The following is a 13,686-nucleotide window of genomic DNA, read 5'->3' on the forward strand; positions in this document are numbered from 1 at the left end:
TGCTACAGAATAATGCTGAAGATTAGATGGGTAGATCACATAACTAATGATTAAGTATTGAATAGAATTGTGGAGAAGAGGAGTATGTGGCACAACTTGACAAAAAGAAGGGACCGGTTAGTAGGACATGTTCTGAGGCATCAAGGGATCACAAATTTAGCATTGGAGGGCAGCGTGGAGGGTAAAAATCGTAGAGGGAGACCAAGAGATGAATACACTAAGCAGATTCAGAAGGATGTAGGTTGCAGTAGGTACTGGGAGATGAAGAAGCTTGCACAGGATAGAGTAGCATGGAGAGCTGCATCAAAACAGTCTCAGGACTGAAGACCACAACAACAACAACAACGCAGTAGTACATGAAGAAAACGGTGCCAAGAGTGCTGCATGAATGAAACTCAGTACCGCTCGTTTTCAAAAATCCTTACATCGAAAGGGACTGATCGACAATCAATCGTCTTTTCAGCTGTGGAGAAGAAGAAAAATACACGAACCGTGTAACATTAGGATGTCCCGAAATGACAGAGAAGATATTTCGACCACAAAATCAGCTGAGTGTTATGCGGTACAAAGGCCCCACTGCAGTACTATTCTTTTCGGAACAACAGACTTTAACGTGTGCAAACTCATACAGACAGCACTTCAGTAATAACCAAAGTTCATATAATTAACTACGGCAAAATCTATATCCTTGAGTACGGGAAGTTTCATCTTCATATATATTAATGTTATTTTTTCGTGCCATAGGCGATTTTATAAAAATTATACCTCTTTTGATATAATGGATTGAAATGTTGTACACAGATAATGGTCGCGAATCAGTGGTCGTATTTTGTTACTAACTGCCCTTATACATGTCCATCGAAACATTTCAAAATTGCATTCTTTTGTTTTTCTCAACCACACCATTCTTAAGCATTGTTCTTTATACAGTCTAACTTCTGTTCTCTTGCTACTACTTGATGGCGCGGAACAGAGGTTTCAGACGCACTATTTAACTGTTGTTTTTCTTTACCACATGCATATACAAACTGAACTACAACTTACATTTGTGGCTTGCATGATTTTACAAACAAATAGAGCTAAAGGACTAAAACTACAAATTTAGACCTAAATTTTCAGCCCGGTCAAGAGCTGCCTCTGTCAATTCAAAGAAACTTTCTAGATTTGCTGGGTAAGCTCGTCTGCTACAGTTTGTGTTTGATGGTCTGACGTTCTTTGCCACGCTCACCTGAAGATGATGGAGCCTTTCCCCATCGGTGGCGGCTTTCCGCACATATGCTATGGATTGTACGAATCCTGTTAATTGTTTTGCAAGCATGTCGTAGTAATTCCATGTCTGCTGGTCAACAGCCAGGTCTTAAGAGGGTGTAATATTCCTTATGGGCAACATTTTTCCACGTTTCTGACCACCTTCTGCTCACGCTGAAATCTATTGCTTGTAGCGATTCTGTCAAGATGATAGGTGACTGTCTGGGTTTTAATCGGCCCAATTTAAGTGTAGGCGTGTCAGAGTGGACTAGGACTTGAGAAATTTTAATTAATTTTTCGTATTCCTTGCGAAGCGTATTCTGTATTCGAAGATGTGGCAGGCAATGTGGCCTAGAGTTGGTAACCAGTGAAGAAGGATAGATCTGATACAACCTGTTATTGTCCTCATTCCTATTCTGATTCTTGTTTTGTATCTACTGAAGATTCAGAAATATTGCTTCATTGTTGCTCTGCATCTGATGTTTCACAAACTGCCGAAGGTCTCTTTCTGACAATAAATGTATCAATGTTTGATGACTTCTGTAAATTACATCATTTTAAAAGAAGGAAAATAATGACATATGCCACCAATGAAACAAAGAAACAGACTGGAGGAAAAGTGTACTACCTTCTAATATTACCAATCGAAGAGCTTGCTATGACATGGAGCGGCAGATAGCGGCAATGTAATCCAACAGAAGAGAGACGTCCAGTGCGATGATGGAAGTTACACGCACAGAATAGTGGAGTTCAACATTCGGATGACTCGTTTAATACGTAGTCTATAGTTACACGAACGAAAAGAAGGTTTTCTGTGTATTTTATTGCAAGTTTTTCGTTTGTTTTACGTTCTGAATTTTCTAGTCTCGCGATACCTTTTACTTCATTACTCGACGCCCATGGGGTGTCGGGACGCCCAGTTTGGAAAGCTCTGAGCTAAGAAATAGTTATACTAGCGCCTGCTCGAAATTAGAGTTTGGAAACTGCATAAAATGTACACAATACGAAGTTATCAAATTGGTGCTCCATGCGCTTTTATTACAAGCTGTTATTCTTCTACGGAGCTACATTTGGATTTACAATGGCTGTTGGAAACATCGTAGACCTTGAAAGCAGTCGATTCTACATCTACACAAATTCCCCGCAAGTCATCGTACAATGCATGGCGGAAGCTACGTCTCACCAATATTCCTTTATACTGAAGCGGAAAAAGTTGTGCGATACCTCTTCTTATCATGTACTACCTACTCTTTCTCGGCGTAGTGCAGCAACTCGACACGGCATGGACTCAAAAAGCTGTTGGAAGCCCCCTGCACAAATACTGAGAAATGCTTCCTCTATAGCCGAAGTGTTGCCGGTGCAGGATCTACATCTACATCTACATGGATACTCTGCAAATCACATTTAAGTGTCTGGCACAGGGTTCATCGAACCACCTTAACAATTCTCTACTATTCCAGTTTCGTTAGCGCGCAGAAGGAACGAACACCTATATCTTTCCGTACGAGCTCTGATTTCCCGTATTTTATCATGGTAATCGTTTCTCGCTATGTAGGTCGGCGTCAACAAAATATTTTCGCATTCGGAGGATAAAGTTGCTGATTGAAATTTCGTGAGAAGATTGCTCCGCAACGAAAAACGCCTTTGTTTTAATGATGTCCATCCCAAGTCCTGTATCATTTCAGTGACACCCTCTACCCTATTTCGCGATAGTACAAAACGTGCTGCCCTTCTTTGAACTTTTTCCATGTGCACGAACTAACCTCTCGATTATGTCCCGGAAGTGTTCGACTGGATTCATGTCGGGCGATTTGGGTGGCTAAATCATAGGCTCGAATTGTCCAGTGTGTTCTTGAGAAGAATAGCGAACAGTTGTGGCCCGGTGACATGACGCGTTGTCATTCATAAAAAAATGCATCATTTTTCTGGAACATGAAGTCCGTGACGGGCTGCAAATAGTCTCCAAGTAGATGAACATAAGCATTAGCAGTCAATGATCGGTTCAGGACCCATATAAACACAGCCCACACCATTATGGACAAATCAAAAGCTAGCACAGTGCTTTTTTGACAGCTTGGGTCCATGGCTTGGTGGGGTCCGCGTTACACTCAAACCCTCCCATCAGATCCTACCAACTGAAATCGGGACTCATCTCAACAGACCATGGTTTTTCAGTCGTCTACGGTTCAACGGATATGGTGACGATCCCGGGAAAGGAGCTGCAGGCGACGTCGTGTTCTTAGCGAAGTCACTCGCGTCTGTCGGATGCTGCTGTAGCTCATTAACTGAAATTTCGCCGCAATATCCTAACGGATAAGTTCGTATTACGTCCCACATTGATTTCTGCGTATATTTATTGCAGTGTAGCTTGTGTTAGCACTAACAACCCTACGCCAACGCCGCTGCTCTCTATCGTTAATTAAAGGCTGACGCTAACTGCGTTGTCCGTGGTGAGAGGTAATGCCTGAAATATGGTATTCTCGGCACATTCTTTACACTATGGATATCGGAATACTAAATTCCGAAATGGAATGTCCCATGCACTTATCTTCAACTACCATTCCGCGTTCGAAGTCTGTTAATTGCCGTCGTGCTGTGGGGCGGCGGGTTGCAAAATATGTTGCTGTTATATAATTTGTTTGAATGTAGAAACACTGCATTTCCTATTATTTAGAATGTTATTTATGCTGTCTTTCGCCGTTCTCAACACTGGCTCTCTAACTACATTATTGGCTACCAGAAAGTGATTAGCAAAACGTGAAGCCTGTAATTAGAATTCCTAGTGCCCACTTCATCTGAGAATACACTTATAGTTACAGCTTATAGCTCTGAGGAATTAGGAGATTGTCCGGGATTTATAATCAAAAAAGATTTTCTAAAATAGTTGAGTATATTCTGAAAGTCACAGATGAAAAACAAAAGAATCCACACAACCTAACTAACAGAGCAGTTCATAGTCTATAAATGTCCAAATTAAATGTTAAAATGAATGCTCGCCATAATTTGATGATTAGGTTCATCAAACGCCACGCTAAATAATGGTAGAATGTTTGTCCCGCGGCGGCACGTGAAAATACGACAATACGCAAACTGAAGATCGATAATTAAAGTCATCCCAGAATTAACACTTCACTCGAAAATGATTTCATGGTTACGCGTATCTCGAGTAACTTAATACGGCACCCGAGGCTGTTTGTAGCAATGATACCGACGCGACGCGACTCCCGACACATATGGCGTGCTATTCAGCGTCTGGAGAGAACTGGGGCCTTCCTTCCTGTTGCTGCTGCCGCCTGACAGGGACAGATGAGCCCCTGTGGGCCGGTGGAGTCTAAGCCGGAAGGCTATGCCTCCAAACTGACGGAGCATGTGATGTGGCCTGACTTCATGTGCGATGTCCTGTCAGTCTGCGGGGACGGTGTTCTGGACGTGCTGGCAACTCAGTGGTTGCGAAGCAGGTGGGGCCATCTGGTTGCGTTAAGACGCTGCACTCGGTGGCCCAGGGCTCGAAGGAGCGGGTTTTCGGACTGCGCGGACTTCTCGTAAAAGAGCGGTGCAGCCTGATGGAACCGTTCTCGAACAGTAGGAATGTTGGAGAGGCGGTTAAGGTCGTCCGACGGGAAGTCCCGAGGGAGGTGCAATGCCAGACGGAGAATCCGGTTCTGAAGGCGTTGCAGACGATCGACATGGGTCGCTGCAGCATTGCCCCAGACCACAGCGGCGTAGTCGATAAGCGGACGTATAAGTGTAAGATAGAGCGCAACACCCAGTTCTGGCGGGAGCGCAGGTGTCGGATTGAGAAAGGGGTAGAGTTGAGACAGTCTACCCCTGACCTTTTTGACGATGTCGTCGATATGGTGTCTCCACGTGAGCCCTCTATCCATCGTCACACCCAGGTACTTAGCGGTATTGCCCCAAGGTACGGCGGTTCCCCTGATGGTGATCTGCGGTAGGTCGGCAGGGATACGCTTCTTGGTGATGAGGAGGGCTTGCGTCTTAGCCCCATTGAAGCTAAGGCGCCACCGCCTGGCCCACTGACTAAGAGTGTCAGCCGCTGCCTGCATGCGTCGTTGGAGCAGAGCTGCATTCATGCTGCGCGTGAACATCGCCGTATCATCCGCGTAGAGGGCGAGGCGGACCCTGTCCATTCACGGCATGTCTGCGGTATACAGGATGTATAGTATGGGGCCGAGGACGGAGCCTTGGGGAACTCCAGCCCTAACCCTGCGGCGCGTCGACAGGTCCTCCGTGCGTACATGAAAGCTTCTGTCGGCGAGGCAAGATTTTAAGAGACGGACTTGCGGCAGGGGCACACCGAGGTCCAGGAGCTTGAAGAGAAGCCCCTCATGCCACACAGAATCGAACGCCTGTGGAACATCCAGGAAGATGGCTCCGAAGTATTCCCGCCATTCGATGGCATCAAGGGCCTCTTCAACGAGGCGAAGCAGTTGGTGGGTTGTCGCGTGTCCAGGGCGAAAACCACATTGTTCGTCCGGCAGGAGACGTTCTTCCCTGATGTGACGCAGGAGGCGGCAGAGATACAGCCTTTCAAAGACTTTGCTGACAGCTGGCAGCAAACTGATGGGCCTGTAGCTGCTCGGGAGACGAGGGTCCTTCCCAGGCTTGCGGATGGGGATGACCTCGGCGTGTTTCCACTCCTGAGGAAAGTAGCCAGTGCGGAGGATAGTGTTAAAAAGGCTAGCCAGGTGTTCAGCGGCTGCCGGCGGCATTCGTCGCAGCATTTCATTTGTAATCTGGTCAGGGCCGCCTGACTTGCGCGTGTTGAGCCGTCGAAGTTGATCGGAGACTTCAGCAGCATCCACCTCATCGATATGGTCGTCACCCGTAGGAGCAGCGAGGAACACCGGGAGACGTTGAGCAACCAGGCGAACGTGATCCCGATCCATGGGGTCCATGACGGGCTGGAAATTTTGTTCAAAAACGTCAGCAATGGCGTTGGCTTTGGCCACTGGGCTGCTGACGATGTTGCGACCAACTTGTAACGGCGGAATCTTCTGACGCCGGCGGAGGAAGAGCTGCGTGGCTTTCCAGGCGGTACCATCATCAACCCGAAGAGTGGCCAGGCAGTTGGACCAGTCCTGATGGCGGTAGTTTGCAACGGCAACTTTGATATCCCTCCTCATCCTGTTGAGAGCCCTCTTCGTCGCCGCGTTGCGCGTCAGCTGCCATTCACGAAAGAAGCGGTTTTTGGTAGTTATCGCCTCCATGAGATGCGGTGGTAGTTGCCGGGATCGGTCAGGGGGGCCAGACCGCGGCCGCGGCCGCGGCGTGGCTCGGAGTACCGCTTGTAGAGTACAGTCGTGGAGGAATCGGGCACAGCCATCAACTCCAACAGCGTCTGCGTCAGGTGTGTCACGGAGACCCTCTTCCAACAGCGCCTGATACTGGTTCCAGTTGGTGTTCCTGGTTGGGATGCCTCTCCGCGTCACTGGCTGGGCATCGACGTCAATGTCAAATATAACTGGGACGTGGTCCAAAGATAAGGCAGTGCGGGTGCTGGCAGAGATAACATAGGGCACACCCTTGGCCACCGCAATGTCGAGCACGTCTGGAGGCCCACCGTTGTTGCTAAAGTGGGTGGGTTCATGAGGCCCGAGGATGATGGCGTTCCACCGCTGGGCCGCTCGGAGAAGTTTGCGTCCGTGGTTGTTGGTGACACGGGAATGCCATTCGGTGTGCTTAGCGTTAAAGTCACCACCAGCAAAGACCTTTCCAGGTAATGCCAGCAAAGCGTCAACGTCCGGGAGGAGTAACTGTCGGCCAGGCGGACGGTAGACAGCAACAAACGTGATGCGCCCATGCGAGGTGTTGACAGCTGCAGCAGTGGCCTCTATCGCTTGGAGCTGTGGAAGAGGAACTTGATGGTGCACCAGGGAAGTCCGGACGTAGATTGCAGTGCCACCGCCATGAGTTGGCCTGTCGGTCCGGTAACACACGTAGTTGGCTGCCCGGACATGGACACCAGGCTTGAGAAAAGTCTCGGAAACCAGGCAAATGTCGACGGCCTCATCCCGCAGCAGCTGCCGAAATTCGCCATCTTGGGTGCGGATGCCCTGGGCATTCCACACGCATACAGTGACGCCTCGTTGACTACGGGCCATGCTGGGATGCCAGTGGTCCGGTGGAGAGTGCCTGAACGGCTGCACTGACAGCGGCAATGAGTTGCCGTGGGATATCTTTGAGAAGCTCCCGAAGTTCTTGCAAGAGGAGCTTCATTTCGGCCATGCTGGAATCGGCCGCCTGGGATGGGACAGTTGCAGGCCGTGAGTGTTGAGCCGGGGTCGGCACGACGTCAGCCTATCGTCCCTGTTGGGAGTGGTCGTGTTGGCCCTGGTCTTCATCCTGCTGCTGTGCAGAGCGCCGCGCTGGTGGTCGCGCTGCGGCCCGTGGACGGCGGTCCGTCTCGGAGGCGGGAGCCCGTGCAACAGTGGCCGGCTTCGGCGCAGGTAGGGAGGCCTGCGGGGAGGAGCCAGAGGAAGTAGCAGCAGCAAAACTGACGCCAGGTCGGACTGGTGCAGGCCGCTTTATGGAGCCGGGTCGTTGACCACGGCTCCGTGCCGCAGCCCGTTGGAAGCTGGAACAGCCGCGGTAGGAGGCCACATGTTCCCCACCACATCCAGCGCATTTGGGCGGTCCATCTGTCCGCTGCCGTGTGCAGTCGCGACTGGCGTGCTCCTCCGCACACTTAACACAGCGGGGGGGCAGCGTGCAGAACCGTGCCACATGCCCAACCATTTGACAGTTGAAGCATTGCGGTTCGCCCCTCTTCGAGCGCAGTTTTTCCGTAGTGACAGGTGTCGCCGCGATCTTCGTGACCTGCCATAGCCTGCGGTTGTGTGGGATATCACAGGTGACCACAAGGACCAGCGGAGTCTCCTTTCGGGTGCGGCGAGAGGGGAGGCGGGATATCGATCGGAGGCCAAATCCATAGCCCATATCCTCCAGCTGTCGCTGGACGTGATCCAGGCTGTAGTTTCGAGGTAGGCCCCGGAAGACGATCTTGAGTGTCTTGTCCGTTGCAGACGGGTAAGTATAGAACGGCTTCTCGTGTGCCCCAAACGTAGCCGTAACCTTCCTGTAATCTTCAGCCTATTTTAAGGTCACCTTATAAAGGTTGGCGCCAGCTGGCTTGATAATATCGTTATCTTGGCCGACAAGGCGAAGTAGCATCCTGTAGAGGCCGTCGTAGTCCTCCTTGTGTTGGACCACAATGGGTGGCGGTTTGGGTTCTCTCGTCTGAGCAGGCATCTCCACACCATCAGCGAGTTCCTCAAAGGCGTTTGCCATCTGAACCGGCGGCGCTGAGGAGAGCTGAGCCTTCCTGGCTGGCCGTTTGACGAGTTGAAACCCTTCGTCATCAACGGCGACATCGGTCTGTTTCGCCTTTTTGCCCTTAGGAGGCGCGCGGGTGGTTCCGGTGGCAGTAGTAGCGCGGCGTTTCGTTGTCCCGGCGGTGGCGGGAACGTCAGTTCTTGCTGTCGACTCGTCGTCCGAATCGGGCAGCGGAACTTGCAGTGCATCCGAAACGTAATCCATTTCCGTATCCATATTCATGGCCAGGGCCGTCGTAGGTGGGGGGCCGGATGGGGCCGTCGACAAAGCGGGCTTTGCCGGACGGCGATCCGCCACACCCTTCGCTGTACGGACAACCTCTCGCTCCGACATCTCAACGCGAACGAGTGCGCGTGTGCGTGGCCCTTCCTTCCTCGCGCAGCGTTCTTATATATAAAGCCGCGGTGCGGACGGCTAAGGGAACGCCTGATCAAATCGGCTCTCCCGACTAGCCGCTGGGCTAGTAATGCACCACTTTAAGTTACCTAATAAATCATAGCTTCTCTTGCTGATGGCCGATGAAGCTCTTAATTAAAATGTGCATTCAGCACGCAGGTAAGTATTGATAATAAAATTTTGACGTGCCTAAGTTAAATATTTTGGGCGAGAGAATTAATTTAATTACACTGCACGCAGTAGACGAGCTCTGAACTGGCCCTTTGGAGATACGCTATCGCTATAGTTTTATAGGTATTCAAATGAAACTTCTCACATCTTCATAGTTATAGCGGATCTCCCAACTACTTAAATATAAACATCCTAACCTTATTTATTAGCCTACTTAATCTATCTTGCTTCCTTAAGTTTTAAGACAAAAACCAGAAAATCATGAATATCCACTAAAATTTTAATTTGTGAGATCCAGAAGACTGTTTCTATTAAATAATTATGAAAAAGGAATCTAATTATCAATTTTGAATTTTCTAGCTCTTTTCTGTTGCGCCAATGATTTTTACAGAAAAACGTCCAAATTTCGAAAATGGCTAAAGTTATCGAACTGATATTCAACACATATTAATTTAGTATTACTACTGACATGCTAGAAACATTTTAGGTTATTTATTTGATTTTTAAAGTATTGCGCAACATTTATGACGTCAGAGCTAGTTACAGCGGACTGGCTGGCACACAATGGAAAGACTGATGTGAATTTACTACGGCATGAGTAGGCTGCTTCCCTACAGTGCGGCTATAATCACGTCGGAAATATTTTCCCATGAACCACCTGAGTACAAATGACGGCTCCGCCAATGCGCTACCCCTTTATACCTTTCGTATACGATACTACTGCCATCTGTGTATGTGCACACCGCTATTCCACGACTTCTGTCTCCTCAGTTTATTATAAAGCTTTTTACGGAAATGCCCGCTTTTAGATTTAAAAAAAAACTGAGGCAAAGCAACGAAAAGTGGTGAACATTTCTCTGCAGGTAGCTGAGTCACGATTCGCTTGTTAGCGATCTATACTTCAGCACTAAAGCAACTGCGAGCGACCAGGTTTCCCCGAAATGGGTGGCATATATTACCAGAACTGAATCGATAGAGCGAGCGTACCAGTGCATTCCTCTATCGTGAGTAAGCGAACTCCCAGTACTTCAGGTAATATCTGACGTCGTTTTGAACGAGTAACAGAGGCGGAATTAGGCGCCCGGGCTGGTCGTTCTAACAGCAGGCCACTTACAACACGATATGTCGTACGCCGAACGATTCTCAAACTGAAGTAGTGCTTCATCTTGTAACACCATAGCTCTAATGCTCTACTGATTCATTTTGTCTTTTGTTTTATTTACTGTTACATCGTTGAGCTTCTGTAAATGTGTTTGATTGAATCGATAACACAAAATTGTATACTCCTTTGTTTATAAAAACTTTTATTATGTCTTTTAGAGTGTAGGAAGTGTAATCTCTGCAACATGTACAATATGAGCAAATCATATGTTTTGTCTTTGTCATATAATCTCTTTGGTTTATCTTTAAAATTAAATAGTTTTATTTAAATAATTTTGTGTGTAAAAGATGGTGTGGTTCCCCTCCGGAACGGAACTTAGTAGCGCGCGCAAAATGTGGTTGGCATGGATAGAAAGGTGGAACCAAGTCAGTCCGGGACGAGCTACAAAACTGTCAACTGCTCATGTAAAAGTTGTATATTGTGCTGGTGCCGAGATAGGCTTTCCGTGCCGCTTTGCAATGCCTCGGATGGATAGATAAAGAGCTGGAACTATTCTGGAATTGATATCTGTCATCGCCACCAAGAAATGACAGTCCAGCAATTCTATCCGCTAATCCACCTACCAACATGCAATCGCCACCACACTGCGCAATCACTGAAAAGAAACCAAGGAATAGTACAAATGTATGGTGAAGGATCCGCTCAGTGGATGTTTTAGTGTGCGCAAATATGAGGTAACTTATACTCGAACTCTTATACCTACCTTGATTTTTTATCCCTCTGTTACATTTCCACTTAGGGTCCTTCCCATGCTAAAGTGATTACCGAGTGCCCTTATTGAAAGAACATTAATACCCAGTGTTTTACTAATTAATGCCTCTTGAACATAGTAAAAAGAAAGTTAAAGTTAATGTGGCAAGAGAACTGAGTAATATAGTAAATAATGAAACTTCCTGCCAGATTAAAACTGTGTGCCCGACCGAGACTCGAACTCGGGACCTTTGCCTTTCGCGGCCAAGTGCTCTACCACTTTTTTTTTTTTTTAATCTCATTTTGTTCACTATTGTCCGTTGCATCTGTTCGGGGCGGACGTCGTAAGACATCTGTTTAAGTTCGTTGTTGATCGACTAGCTCAGTTTTTTTATTACAGAGGGCTGTTAACCCTCTGACCGAACACGCTGAGCTACCGTGCCGGCCTACCATCTGAGCTACCGAAGCACGACTCACGCCCGGTACTCACAGCTTTACTTCTGCCTGTACCTCGTCTCCTACCTTCCAAACTTTACAGAAGCTCTCCGGCGAACCTTGCAGAACTAGCACTCCTGAAAGAAAGGATATTGCGTAGACATGGCTTAGCCACAGCCTGGGGGATATTTCCAGAATGAGATTTTCACTCTGCAGCGGAGTATGCGCTGATATGAAACTTGATTGCCCGCGAAAGGCAAAGGTCCCGAGTTCGAGTCTCGGTCGGGCACACAGTTTTAATCTGCCAGGAAGTTTCATTCTGGAATAGTAAATAATGCTTGCTGCTAATAATTTTTCTATTAAAATTGCTTATTAAAATTTTGTTGCCAACTTCTAAAGTGAAAGTTCTCAAGACTGAGGCTTATAAAGTTACGCTTGGGTATTGGTCATAATGCTGCCTGTTGTAAATTGTAAAAGGTGAGTCAGTTTCTTACAAATATGTCAATATCGTGTCTCAAAAGTAGTGAACTGCGTTTGTGGAAAGTTATATACTCATGTTTGTTAAGTGCTTGTCTCTCTTGTGTATTGGAAGTGCATATTAATAGTGTAACAGGACCACAGTTTGTCTATTGTGTTTATGCTAGGTAACAAGTAACAGAAAGACCACTATCTATGATAACAGTAGCTTCTTTTATTCAAAGGTCAGTGAGAAATAGTTTGCTAGTGAAATATTTATTTTTCCATGTCAGGTAGAAAATTAATTGGAAAAATAAATTCAGACTCTATGTCCATTTTATGATTCTACAGTGAATATTGATAATAATATTATTGAGACCATTCAGTTTGACCAAGCGTTGAAGGTAAAAGTGTATGCCATTTTCTGTTACCATTATGCAAATAGTTTGTTCTGCTCTGTCAGCTCCAACCTTAGCGTGAAAATGTGCAGGTGCCAGCGTTCATTGCACTCTCGTGTGACAAAGTATAGGCTGTGTTTGCCCATTGAAGTTACTTATTTTCAAATTCTTGAACAAGAATGTTACTCATTCTTATGCCTAATTAGACTGGCGACCGTTGTCTTTATTCTTTGAACAATATAGATAGGTAAATTATTGTTTATTACTGTTTAAATATTTACGTAATACTGATTTTCACTCCCGATAAGCCACCTCCGTTAGGTACAACACGGTCAACATAACAAAATTCCTCTCAGAGGGTAACACTGCTCTGTTGCTTTATACCATAATTGCTTTAACAAGATCTTATTTCACGACCTGCCTCCAACTTTAAGGTTATGGTATAGCCGTAGTTAAAGGAAGTCTTATACGTGGCTTTTCCGTGACAGGACTATTTGTTCTGTTGAGGCATAGTACGTAATAAACCAAACTTGGTATCTGATTGTACAAGCCATGTAAATCCAGTTGCAGTGTTATAAACTCTTTTGATGTTAAAGTTAATGGCGTTTCTTCATTTTTTCTACCAGTTCAATTTAATATACTATGATGCATTAATTGCCTCTGAGCACTATGGGACTTAACTTCTGAGGTCATCAGTCCCCTAGATCTTAGAACTACTTAAGCCTAAATAACCTAAGGACATCACACACATCCATGCCAGAGGCAGGATTAGAACCTGCGACAGTACCGTTCGCCCGGTTCCAGACTGAAGTGCCTGGAAACGCTCGGCCACCCCGGCCGGCACGCATTAATTAACAGTGTTGTGTCCTTAGCTAAAAAAATATCTATGTGCTGAGAGAACGAACTGTGCGTTTGCATGACCCGCGTGCTCTCGTAAATCCCAACATTAACCCCATACTGGCTGCCTACTCACATCAGATCTTTTAGCCGGCTACCGCTCCTCCATCATTAAGTCTCCCCCCTCCCCTTTTTCATGCATCTCCACACACTCCATGTCACTTCCCAGGCAAATTTCAACTGCCTTCCTCTTCCAGACCATAACTTCATTGCTGAGGCCTAACCACCAAACAACGTATCTGAAACATAAGAGGAATTAGGCAAAGATGAAGTGGGAGATGTGGTACGCTTTCTTTTAAGAATCACAAATCACCTATATGTCCTGTGGCTCTGTAAAGATCAAGTGCCCACATAAATCTATATGCATCTTATGACTGGACCTAATTTTCCTCCACTCAGTGGAATGTCATTGATATCAAATTGACAGAGTAATTAATTAAACTGTTCATGAGAGTCACTTTGTATGGTGGGTAATCTTTT

General features: G+C 46.7%; 1 protein-coding gene across 1 annotated transcript in view; it reads left to right on the plus strand.

Annotated features, from left to right (window-relative positions):
• The first annotated feature begins 7,514 nt into the window (after window positions 1–7,514).
• Window positions 7,515–13,686, plus strand: part of LOC126234871 (uncharacterized) — a 190,501-nt gene continuing 184,329 nt past the window's right edge. The window contains exon 1 of the mRNA XM_049943612.1: window positions 7,515–7,715. Coding sequence (XP_049799569.1) covers window positions 7,515–7,715 — 201 coding nt within the window. The remainder of the gene's footprint in view (window positions 7,716–13,686) is intronic.

The sequence above is a fragment of the Schistocerca nitens genome, chromosome 2, assembly GCF_023898315.1.
Source record: "Schistocerca nitens isolate TAMUIC-IGC-003100 chromosome 2, iqSchNite1.1, whole genome shotgun sequence".
In the NCBI taxonomy this organism is placed as follows: domain Eukaryota; kingdom Metazoa; phylum Arthropoda; class Insecta; order Orthoptera; family Acrididae; genus Schistocerca; species Schistocerca nitens.